The sequence below is a fragment of the Triticum aestivum genome, chromosome 5B, assembly GCF_018294505.1.
Source record: "Triticum aestivum cultivar Chinese Spring chromosome 5B, IWGSC CS RefSeq v2.1, whole genome shotgun sequence".
Lineage (NCBI taxonomy): Eukaryota > Viridiplantae > Streptophyta > Magnoliopsida > Poales > Poaceae > Triticum > Triticum aestivum.
In genome coordinates, this window is record NC_057807.1 from 456,691,924 (window position 1) to 456,704,672 (window position 12,749).

A 12,749-nucleotide genomic window follows, 5' to 3' on the forward strand; every position below is an offset into this window, starting at 1 on the left:
GGGTGTTGGGGTTCTGTCATCCCCATTTCAAGTTTTCTGGAAAGTAAACATGATACAACACTCTAATGCATGAACCAGCTAGGATGTGACAGTAATGATGGAATATTAGAAGTGTCGTGAGCAACTTGTTTTCAGATCAACCTGAACTTAGAATGAGAAAATAATCCAATGATCATGCAGCCTCGACCATCGCAGTAGGAGTTCTGCTCTGTGTTGGTTTTGTCATTCTCTTTTACTTGTTCTTAAATTTTGGCTAGTTTTGGCTTGCTCTGGTTTCTGCTTTTGTCCTCTCTTTTTTCCTTTGCTTGTTCTCAGCAATCTTTTTAATACAAAAAAAAATCTCAAGACAAGAACTTGTTTTCGCATAAAATTATGTGCCTAAGAAAAAAAAATGTTTTCACATCGATCTGAACCATGAATGTGGAAATAATCTCCGATGATCTGATATTGCGAGAAAATTGAAATCAACAAAACAGGAAATTATTCCACAATGTTGCCATCCCAGCCTCGCTGTCGCTCTTCTGTTTGTTTGAGACACTGATACAACATACATCTACAATTATGAAATGTTAAATCAACATGAAAATACAGATACTGAGAAGTAAAATTGAATTCTTTTGTGCATGTCATGGTTCATGTTGTATTTCAGAGCCTTGCTTAATTATTGGTTTATAAGGCCCTTATTCGCTCACACACAAAGATAGCAACAACAGTGGGAAGTTCTCGATGTGGGATATAGGAGGGGGTATAAGTGTTATTCATTACATTTGGCATGCAACAACCTTTATTAGATTACAAAGAAAATGAAAACATATACTTCTGCATAACACATGAACTGTAGTGCCGAACCATTCACTGACTTTATTCTTCTGGTCTTTTTAGCTAGTAGCTCCCTATTCCCCAAGAGCGAACACGGCCGCATCATGGGTGTCAGACAGACCGGTGTCGGTCTTGACGGTGACCTTATCAGCAGAAGACTCATCCACATAGACGTCGACCAAAGACACCTCCTCGATCTTGACCCCGGTGACCTTCTTCATCTTGCCCTTCTCCACAAAAGCGGTCACCTCGGTGTCGTAGGAGACGGTCTGGTTGAGCTTGTTGAAGGTGTGCTTGTTCTTCTTCTTCTGAAGCATCCACACAAACCCACTCTCACAGTTGTGCCCGACCTCCTCGATGTCATCCATAGGAAAGAGGCCTTTCGGGAGGCCGAGTTCTTCGAGAAGCTCGACTGTTTTCTGCTTGCAGATATTGTTCCCCTTGTGGACCTCGGCGCCGGCGCGGTGGCTCTCGACAAGCTGGGATGCCATTTTGGGGAAGTGGGTTTTAGCTAGTTTGCTGGATTGGTAGATGCGCTTATTGAAGGTGATAGATCAGGATCCGATGGTGCTGCCTTATATAGATGTTGCAAGTTGTACTGGCTGCAAAGAGCCTCTTCGAAGGTGCTATGCGCGCGCCAGCCAAGTGAGACCGGCAGCTCTCCTTTGTGGAATTCCTCTTCAGATGGTTCTGTTTTGAGGAAGAAAAATGAACGTCTGCCCTTTGGAGTTAGCTCATTACGTCCAGCCATATCTGACCATTGAAATGCCTCATGCCGAACTCCACACCAGAACACTGGTGTTGAGCTGGTCAAGGATGACTGAATTGACCATTGCTTGCACAAGAAAACTCTTCAAGCCTTCTGATCTCGAGCGACTAAATTGACCAGAATGAAGTCCCTGAGAAAAACTTGTTTCAACATCTACCTGAACCTAAAACGTCGAAATTATCTCTGATGATCTGATTTCGGCCAGAATAAGAAGCAACAACACAGAAAGTTAGAAACTATTTAACAATGCTGCGAGCTGACAAGCTAGATTAGATGTCTAACTGCACCTCTGCCAAAGTTTCCCACCTGCAACTTAGAAAGAGAAAATAATCTGAGGATCATGCAGCCATAACCATAGCAGTAGGAATTTTGCTCTGTGTTGGTTTTGTCATTCTCTTTGCTAGTTCTTAGATTTTTGCTAGTTTAGGTTTGCTCTGGTTTCTCCTTTTGTCCCCCTTTTTTTCCTTTGCATTTTATCAGCGTTCTTCTAATACAAAACAAAATTTTAGAGAAGAACCTGTTTTCGCATAAAAATATATGCCTAAGAAAAACTTGTTTTTCACATCAACCTGAACCTTAAATGTGGAAACAATCTTCGGTGATATGATATTAGCGAGAATATCAAAATCAACAAAACAGGAAATTATTCCACCATGTCGCCATCCCAGTCTGGTTCTCCTAGTTCGCTTTCCTATTGTTCCAGACATTGATACAGCATACATCTACACATTGATACGACATACCTCTACAATGATGCAATGTAAAATCAACATGAAAATCCAGATATCGGGAATTAAAATTTGAATTATTTGTGCATGTCATGGTTCATGTTGCATTTCAGAACCTTGCTTAATTATTTGTTGATAAGGCCCTTATTCTCTCACACTGTCTCACACAAAGATGGGGACAACAGTGGGAAGTTAAGAGTGATCCATGTGGGATGGAGAGGGGGTATTAGTGCAATTATTCTTTTCATCTGGCGAACACTTACAGGCTGACATTCATATCTAGATCGAGGTCGCCCTTGGCAGGTTGGTGGTAGTTGGTTGTGGTTGGTGGTGTGAAATGCTACCAAACATATCTTATCATGTAATTCTTTTATGGTATGAAGCCGGTACGGGCTGCAGATGGTCGACGCATCTTTGGGAGAATCCCTCTTTTCGGTCTACATTGGAACTGACGAGTTCTGACCTTTCTTGGAAGCGTCGTCGTCGAGGTGTGCTACTCCTTCTCTCCAAGATTTTGGCTTCGGGGGGAAACCTCATATTCTCTAGATTGGGTGATGGAGGCGTCTTCGCGTCTTGTCCTCCCCGGGGCATCGTTTTGGAGTCGACTACGACTAGGAGGCTGGTGTTTGGTAGTGGCTTGTCCGCATGGTTTGCTAAGGCGATTGTTCCTGGGGTGTCGGCGCTTGTTTGGCAATGATTATGACGTCGGGATGACCTTGGGTCACAGCTCGGGCTTTGGTAGTTGGTTCTTCCCGGCGTGGCCGATGGATTTTCTGTGGTTCGCTTGGTTGCTATGGAGTCGGAGCTATGATGGATTGCTTCTAGGTGGTGACGATGACCGGTGCTCGGCAGGCCCGGCCCTGAGGGGGGCAGGGGGGGGCGGCCGCCCCGGGCCCCCGGAATCAGGGGGCCCCCATTTATGTATGTATGTCATGTATATTACTAGTCGATTTGGCCCAGCACACAGCCCAAACGGGAGGTCAGCAGGCGGCAAGACACACAGCCCTCTGATGACGCATAGATTAGATCGTGCCCCGCGGCAGTTGCCCATCGCCGGCGACGCCGAGAAGCCGAGCCGCAAGGGCTGATTCAATGATTTTTGCCGGCGTCAGCAGACGACATGCCCCATGATTGTTCCGGGAGTACGTCGGCCACGCAGCCGCCGAGACATCAGACATCCCTAGTCCGCGCACCTTGCCTTTATCCTCCTTCAGTACATGTGGTAATGCATCTCTCTTATTTCCCGTTTCTGAAAAAAGGAACCCATCTCCAAGGTGCTTCTCGAGACTGTTGTTTCTTGTATTAGCGATCTAGTTGGATGGTACATTGAAACGACAAAGGAGGATTTCTTAAGTATTGTGATTGTTAGGGTTCAGTTTTGGCACTGATTGTGTGTAACTGCTCACAACTTTGGAGATATGATTGCATAACTTTACATTCTGTAGACATTGCCAAGGATCTCTTGATTCTGAATAATGCCCAGAATCAGACGAACTATATGTATATGATTTATCAGTCTCCCAATTAGTCCAGAAATTTTCACATTGTGTTCTGCAATGACCTCGTTTGTGGGCCACTATATAGGAGATTTACATCAATGGAATTTTTAGAGGCCCAAGTGTATTACTAATTGATTTGAACTTCTATGTATATCAGTATATGGCTACTATTTTATGGCTGTGAGCCTATGGCACCACGTCATTGGAAGTTTTAGAGGCCCATGTAAATTGCTAATTGATTTGAACTTCTATGTATATAGAGTACATATTATTTTGGTAGCCAAGAATTAGCTTATATAAATCTTCATTCTTGTAATCAAGTTCATGGTTGTGACACTATGCATTTTCAGGCATTTCAACCGGATGCAATTCCAGTATGTGCACTCATGTGGGAAAAAATTTAGTTATGCACTCTCAAGTTTCATATTTCCTAGTAGCCATTGCATGATTTTGCTTACCCTCTCTATATGGATCTTTTTTATATACTTTTGATTTTTTTTCAGGATAGATTATTGGTGGATAGATCAACTCTTGCACACCTAATATATGGAGTTTTACTTGTGTCCGGCTTCACAAGAGGTGTGTGAAAATTTATCTTTCATCTCAACATCGCCGCTACATATTCCTTGCAGTGAGTAACTTAAGTTTCTCGACAAATTAATTATCATATACTACATAGTTTTTTTTATCTTATACATAGTTGTTAAATGCAATTTAAGCATGCTTATTAGTATTTTGATGGTGTACAAACACGTGGTTACCATTTTTAGAAAAGGGCCCCGGGTTCTAGTTTCGCCCCGGGCCCCCGAAATCTCAGGACCGGCCCTGGTGCTCGGTGGTCGTTTGCGGAGGGCTCGGTTAGCGCAAGACCTGCATATCTTCCTTATAAAGCTCGTCATCAGATTCGGAGTTGTCGGCCGTTGGCACATGTGGCCGTCTGTTGGCGTGGCATGTCATGGCCTTGGTGTTATGTTCGCGGGAAGTCTTCATTGGTGGTGCTCTATGGTGAAGTTGGAGTCGCTTGTTCGACATGGCAACCTGTGATGACGATGACACTCACGACTCCTCGACGGATGTTCCTGTCTTCTTTGTAGCTCTGTGGTCTCCATGTTAGTTTTTTTAGAGCAGTGGCCAGGTTAGTTGGTAACACACATCTTATGTGGTTGGGTTATATGGGCTTTGGCCCAGTTTCCCATCGAGTTACGAGGCAATTCCCACTCTCTTCTTAATTAATCAAACTGGCAAGTCTTTTGCCTTGATTCGAAGAGAAAAGGTTATGCTATTAAATAACAGAGTAGCTTGGCAGCATCGTAGATTTTGATAGTTTCATTCACCGAATATTTTTTTTCCTATTTAACTGTTTGGAATAGCTTACTTTTGCATATTTCACAGCTGTTTTTCCTCACCAAATTAATAAAATATATTCATTAGTTTAGCAATCACAAATTTAGCCATTTTATACCTATTTTCCACATCAAATAGTAAGATAATTTAGCATTTCAACAGTCAAGAACTTGGCCTAAAACTAACTAATTTCTAACCCTTCTCGTTCTCTACTAGTTTTCACATCAACCTGAACCTAGAATGACAAAATAATCTAATGACCATGCATCCTCAACCATAGCAGTAGAATTTAGCTCTGTGTTGGTTTTGTCATTCTGTTTTACTAGTTCTTAAGTTTTGGGTAGTTTAGGTTTGCTCTGGTTTCAGCTTCTGTCTCCTTTTTTCCTTCGCATTTTCCCAATGTTCTTCTAATATAAAATAACATTCTAGAGAAGACTTTGTTTTCACATAAAAATATGTGTCTAAGAAAAACTTGTTTTTCACATTGATCGGAACTTAATGTGGAAAATAATCTATGATCAGCGAGAAAATCAAAATCAATAAAACATGAAATTATTCCACAATTTCGCCATCCCAGTCTAGTCTCGCTATCGCTCTCCTTGTTTGTTCGAGACATTGATACAACATACATTCAAAATAATGTGATGTTAAAAGCAGCATGAAAATCCAAATACCGAGAATACAATTTCGATTTTTTCTGTGCATGTCATGGTTCATGCTGTATTTGAGAACCTTGCTTAACTATCTGTTGATAAGCCCCTATTCTCTCTTACACAAAGATGGAGACAAGAGTGGGAAGTTGAGAAACTTCAATATGGGATAAAGGAGGGGTGTAAATGCAATTATTCATTTCACCGTCGAAAGCTTACAAGGCTGAAAGGGAGCAACATTCACGCGGCAGCCTTTAGATTACAAGAAAACGGAAAGATATACTTCTGCATAACATGCGAACAATACTGCCCAACTATTCACTGACTTTATTCTTCTGGCATTTTTAACTAGTAGCACCCTATTCTCCAAGAGCGAACACGGCCGCATCATGGGTGTCAGACAGACCGGTGTCAGTCTTGATGGTAACCTTATCAGCAGAAGACTCATCCACATGGACCTCAACCAAAGACACCTCGATCTTGACCCCAGTGACCTTCTTGATCTTGCCCTTCTCCACAAAAGCAGTCACCTCGGTGTCGTAGGAGACGGTCTGGTTGATCTTCTTGAATGTGTGCTCTTTCTTCTTCTTCTGAAGTATCCATACGAACCCACTCTGATGGTTGTACCCGACCTCCTCCATGTCGTCCATAGGAAAGATGCCTTTCGGGAGGCCGAGGTCTTCGAGAAGCTCGACGGTCTTCTTCTTGCAGACATCGTGCTCCCTGAGGACCTCGGCGCCGGCGCGGTGGCTCTCGACCAGCTGGGACGCCATTTGAGCAATGTCTTGTCCGGGAATTGTTTGCTTGGGAAGTGCGGTTTTAGTTTGCTGGGTTGGTAGATGAGCTTGTTGAACGTGATAGATCAGGATCCGATGGTGCTGCCTTATACAGATGCTGCAAGTTGTACTGGCTGCGAAGAGCCTCTTCGAAGGTGCTAGGAGCGCGTCAACCTGGTGAGACCGGCAACTCTCCTTTCTGGACTTCCTCTTTTAGATGCTTCTTATTTTGAAGAGAAAAAAAAATGAACGTCTCCCCTTTGGAGTCAGCTCATTACGTGCAGCCACATCTGACCATTGAAATGACTTTGTGCTGAACTGCAAAGCAGAACACTGGAGTTGAGCTGGTCGAGGATGACTGATTTTTTTTTTTTGAAACGGAGGCAAAAGATTTGCCTCATATATTAAATAAGGAGAGGAGAGTTTGTTACAACACACACCCAGAATACGGCATGGCAATTATTCTCGCAATAGAAAAGACCCTAACTTCTTTGCCCCGGCGGTGATCCAAAGGTTTGCCTCGTTGATGTTGGTGTTGAGTAGAGTTGGCGGAGGCTTGCTCTTATGCCGGAACACTCTTGCATTTCTCTCATTCCAAATGACCCACGACACAAGCATGGTGATCGAGGCCTTCGCTTTTCGGTTGGTGGTGCCCACGGCGCTCATGCTCGCCCACCATGTCTTGACTGAGTCGAAGGAGCTCCACGCCGACGTGTCCATGTCGTGTATGAGAAATTTCTGAATAACCAAATTCCAAAGCCTCAACGTGAAGCGGCATCTGAAGAATAGATGTGTTCCACATTCTTGCACTCCCCTGCACAAGGGGCAAGGGCCACAATTTGGCCAACCCCGCTTAGCCAGTCTATCGGCGGTCCAAATTCTATCTTGCAGTGCGAGCCAAGCAAAGAACTTGACCTTCGGTGGGGCCCAAGGCTTCCAAACCATTTGGTCCATGGGGGAGAGGACCAAACCCAAAAATTGTGCCCTGTAAGCAGAGGCCGTAGAGTAATGCCCAGATGTTGGGGAACGTAGTAATTTCAAAAAAATTCCTACGCACACGCAAGATCATGGTGATGCATAGCAACGAGAGGGGAGAGTGTTGTCTACGTACCCTCGTAGACCGAAGCGGAAGCGTTGACGCAACATAGAGGAAGTAGTCGTACGTCTTCCCGGTCCGACTGATCCAAGCACCGTTACTCCGGCACCTCCGAGTTCTTGACACACGTACAGCTCGATGACGCACCCCGAACTCCGATCCAGCAGAGGTACGGGGAGGAGTTCCGTCAGCACGACGGCGTGGTGACGATCTTGATGTTCAACCGTCGCAGGGCTTCGCCTAAGCACCGCTACAATATGACCGAGGTGTAATATCGTGGAGGGGGGCACTGCACACGGCTAAGGAACGATCACGATGATCAACTTGTGTGTCTATGGGGTGCCCCCCGCCCCCGTATATAAAGGAGGGAGGGAGGAGGGGGCCGGCCAAGAGGGGAGGCGCGCCCTAGGGGGGGCAAACCTACTCCAAGTAGGTTTGGCCCCCCTTTCCTATTAGGAGTAGGAGAGGGAAGGAAGAGAGGGGAGGAAAGAAGGAAAGGGGGGCCCGGCCCCCCTCCCAATTTGGATTGGGCTTGGGGGGGGGCGCGCCCCCTCCTTTGCTCCTTCCTCCTCCCTTCCACTAAGGCCCAATAAGGCCCATATACTTACCGGGGGGTTCCGGTAACCTCCCGGAACTCCGGTATATTCCCAATCTCACCCGGAACCTTTCCGGTGTCCAAATATATCCGTCCAATATATCAATCTTTATGTCTCGACCATTTCGAGACTCCTCGTCATGTCCGTGATCACATCCGGGTCTCCAAACAACCTTCGGTACATCAAAATACATAAACTCATAATGAAACTGTCATCGAAACCTTAAGCATGCGGACCCTACGGTTCGAGAACAATGTAGACATGACCGAGACACGTCTTCGGTCAATAACCAATAGCGGGACCTGGATGCCTATATTGGTTCCTACATATTCTACGAAGATCTTTATCGGTCAAACCGCATAACAACATACGTTGTTCCCTTTGTCATCGGTATGTTACTTGCCCGAGATTCGATCGTCGGTATCCAATACCTAGTTCAATCTCGTTACCGGCAAGTCTCTTTACTCGTTCTATAATACATCATCCCGTAACCAACTCATTGGTCACATTGCTTGCAAGGCTTATAGTGATGTGCATTACCGAGAGGGCCCAGAGATACCTCTCCGACATTCGGAGTGACAAATCCTAATCTCGAAATACGCCAACTCAACAAGTACCTTTGGAGACACCTGTAGAGCACCTTTATAATCACCCAGTTACGTTGTGACGTTTGGTAGCACACAAAGTGTTCCTCCGGTAAACGGGAGTTGCATAATCTCATAGTCATAGGAACATGTATAAGTCATGAAGGAAGCAATAGCAACACACTAAACGATCGGGTGCTAAGCTAACGGAATGGGTCATGTCAATCAGATCATTCAACTAATGATGTGATCTCATTAATCCAATAACAACTCCTTGTTCATGGTTAGGAAACATAACCATCTTTGATTAATAAGCTAGTCAAGTAGAGGCATACTAGTGACACTCTGTTTGTCTATATATTCACACATGTATTATGTTTCCGGTTAATACAATTCTAGCATGAATAATAAAAATTTATCATGATATAAGGAAATAAATAATAACTTTATTATTGCCTCTAGGGCATATTTCCTTCAGTCTCCCACTTGCACTAGAGTCAATAATCTAGATTACATAGTAATGATTCTAACACCCATGGAGTCTTGGTGTTGATCATGTTTTGCTCGTGGAAGAGGCTTAGTCAACGGGTCTGCAACATTCAGATCCGTATGTATCTTACAAATCTCTATGTCTCCCACCTGGACTAGATCCCGGATGGAATTGAAGCGTCTCTTGATGTGCTTGGTTCTCTTGTGAAATCTGGATTCCTTTTCCAAGGCAATCGCTCCAGTATTGTCACAAAAGATTTTCATTGGACCCGATGCACTAGGTATGACACCTAGATCGGATATGAACTCCTTCATCCAGACTCCTTCATTGGCTGCTTCCGAAGCAGCTATGTATTCCGCTTCACATGTAGATCCCGCCATGACACTTTGCTTTGAACTGCACCAACTGACAGCTCCACCGTTTAATGTAAACACGTATCCGGTTTGTGATTTAGAATCATCCGGATCAGTGTCAAAGCTTGCATCAACGTAACCATTTACGATAAGCTCTTTGTCACCTCCATATACGAGAAACATATCCTTAGTCCTTTTCAGGTACTTCAGGATGTTCTTGACCGCTGTCCAGTGATCCACTCCTGGATTACTTTGGTACCTCCCTACTAAACTTATAGCAAGGCACACATCATGTCTGGGGCACAGCATTGCATACATGATAGAGCCTATGGCTGAAGCATAGGGAACATTTTTCATTTTCTCTCTATCTTCTACAGTGGTCGGGCTTTGAGTCTTACTCAACTTCACACCTTGCAATACAGGCAAGAACCCTTTCTTTGCTTGATCCATTTTGAACTTGTTCAAAACTTTGTCAAGGTATGTGCTTTGTGAAAGTCCAATTAAGCGTTTTGATCTATCTCTATAGATCTTAATGCCCAATATGTAAGCGGCTTCACCGAGGTCTTTCATTGAAAAACTTTCATTCAAGTATCCCTTTATGCTATCCAGAAATTCTATATCATTTCCAATCAATAATATGTCATCCACATATAATATTAGAAATGCTACAGAGCTCCCACTCACTGTCTTATAAATACAGGCTTCTCCAAAAGTCTGTATAAATCCAAATGCTTTGATCACACTATCAAAACGTTTATTCCAACTCCGAGAGACTTGCACCAGTCCATAAATGGATCGCTGGAGCTTGCACACTTTGTTAGCTCCCTTTGGATCGATAAAACCTTCTGGTTGCATCATATACAACTCTTCCTCCAGAAATCCATTCAGGAATGCAGTTTTTACATCCATTTGCCAAATTTTATAATCATAAAATGCGGCAATTGCTAACATGATTCAGACAGACTTAAGCATCGCTACGGGTGAGAAGGTCTCATCGTAGTCAACCCCTTGAACTTGTCGAAAACCTTTTGCAATAAGTCGAGCTTTGTAGACAGTAACATTACTGTCAGCGTCAGTCTTCTTCTTGAAGATCCATTTATTCTCAATTGCTAGCCGACCATCGGGCAAGTCAACGAAAGTCCATACTTTGTTCTCATACATGGATCCCATCTCAGATTTCATGGCTTCAAGCCATTTTGCGGAATCTGGGCTCACCATCGCTTCTTCATAGTTCGTAGGTTCATCATGATCTAATAGCATGACTTCCAGAATAGGATTACCATACCACTCTGGTGTGGATCTTGCTCTGTTTGACCTACGAGGTTCTGTAGTAACTTGATCAGAAGTTCTATGATCATCATCATCAACTTCCTCAGTAGTTGGTTTTGACGTCACAGAAACCGGTTCCTATGATGTATTATTTTCCAACAAGGGAGTAGGTACAGTTACCTCATCAAGTTCTACTTTCCTCCCACTCACTTCTTTCGAGAGAAACTCCTTCTCTAGAAAGGATCCATTCTTAGCAACGAATGTCTTGCCTTCGGATCTGTGATAGAAGGTGTACCCAACTGTCTCTTTTGGGTATCCTATGAAGACACATTTCTCCGATTTGGGTTCGAGCTTATCAGGTTGAAGCTTTTTCACATAAGCATCGCAGCCCCAAACTTTAAGAAACGACAACTTTGGTTTCTTGCCAAACCATAGTTCATAAGGTGTCGTCTCAACGGATTTTGATGGCGCCCTATTTAATGTGAATGTGGCTGTCTCTAAAGCATAACCTCAAAACGATAGCGGTAAATCTGTAAGAGACATCATAGATCTCACCATATCAAGTAAAGTACGATTACGACGTTCGGACACACCATTACGCTGTGGTGTTCCGGGTGGCGTGAGTTGCGAAACTATTCCACATTGTTTTAAGTGTAGACCAAACTCGTAACTCAAATATTCTCCTCCACGATCAGATCGTAGAAACTTTATTTTCTTGTTACGATGATTTTCAACTTCACTCTGAAATTTTTTGAACTTTTCAAATGTTTCAGACTTATGCTTCATTAAGTAGATATACCCATATCTGCTTAAATCATCTGTGAAGGTGAGAAAATAAAGATATCCGCCACGAGCCTCAACATTCATTGGACCACATACATCTGTATGTATGATTTCTAACAAATCTGTTGCTCTCTCCATAGTACCGGAGAACGGCGTTTTAGTCATCTTGCCCATGAGGCACGGTTCGCAAGTACCAAGTGATTCATAATCAAGTGGTTCCAAAAGTCCATCAGTATGGAGTTTCTTCATGCGTTTTACACCGATATGACCTAAACGGCAGTTCCACAAATAAGTTGCACTATCATTATCAACTCTGCATCTTTTGGCTTCAACACTATGAATATGTGTATCACTACTATCGAGATTCATCAAAAATAGACCACTCTTCAAGGGTGCATGACCATAAAAGATATTACTCATATAAATAGAACAACCATTATTCTCTGATTTAAATGAATAACCGTCTCGCATCAAACAAGATCCAGATATAATGTTCATGCTCAACGCTGGCACCAAATAACAATTATTTAGGTCTAATACTAATCCCGAAGGTAGATGTAGAGGCAGCGTGCCGACCGCGATCACATCGACTTTGAAACCATTTCCCACGCGCATCGTCACCTTGTCCTTTGCCAGTGTTCGCTTAATCCGTAGTCCCTGTTTCGAGTTGCAAATATTAGCAACAGAACCAGTATCAAATACCCAGGTGCTACTGCGAGCTCTAGTAAGGTACACATCAATAACATGTATATCACATATACCTTTGTTCACCTTGCCATCCTTCTTATCCGCCAAATACTTGGGGCAGTTCCGCTTCCAGTGACCAGTCTGCTTGCAGTAGAAGCACTCAGTTTCAGGCTTAGGTCCAGACTTGGGTTTCTTCTCTTGAGCAGCAACTTGTTTGCTGTTCTTCTTGAAGTTCCCCTTCTTCTTCCCTTTGCCCTTTTTCTTGAAACTAGTGGTCTTGTTGACCATCAACACTTGATGCTCCTT

At 43.6% G+C, this 12,749-nt stretch overlaps 2 protein-coding genes and 1 pseudogene across 2 annotated transcripts; 1 reads left to right on the top strand and 2 right to left on the bottom strand.

Moving 5' to 3' along the window:
- The window catches only part of LOC123112434 (E3 ubiquitin-protein ligase UPL5-like), an 11,233-nt pseudogene extending 6,042 nt beyond the window's left edge, over nt 1-5,191 (top strand).
- Nucleotides 738-1,346, bottom strand: LOC123112435 (uncharacterized). Its single transcript, XM_044533415.1, has one exon. The coding sequence runs from the start codon at nt 1,308-1,310 to the stop codon at nt 894-896; it is 417 nt and encodes a 138-aa protein (XP_044389350.1). The 5' UTR covers nt 1,311-1,346; the 3' UTR covers nt 738-893.
- A 977-nt stretch (nt 5,192-6,168) lies between the features above and the next one.
- On the bottom strand, nt 6,169-6,682 carry LOC123116412 (uncharacterized). The gene has a single exon (XM_044537374.1). The coding sequence runs from the start codon at nt 6,580-6,582 to the stop codon at nt 6,169-6,171; it is 414 nt and encodes a 137-aa protein (XP_044393309.1). The 5' UTR covers nt 6,583-6,682.
- Nucleotides 6,683-12,749: the final 6,067 nt, after the last annotated feature.

Bases quoted from the DNA above. Each gene is read 5' to 3' on its own strand.
- LOC123112435 (XM_044533415.1), bottom strand. From the start codon at position 1,310: ATGGCATCCCAGCTTGTCGAGAGCCACCGCGCCGGCGCCGAGGTCCAC.
- LOC123116412 (XM_044537374.1), bottom strand. From the start codon at position 6,582: ATGGCGTCCCAGCTGGTCGAGAGCCACCGCGCCGGCGCCGAGGTCCTC.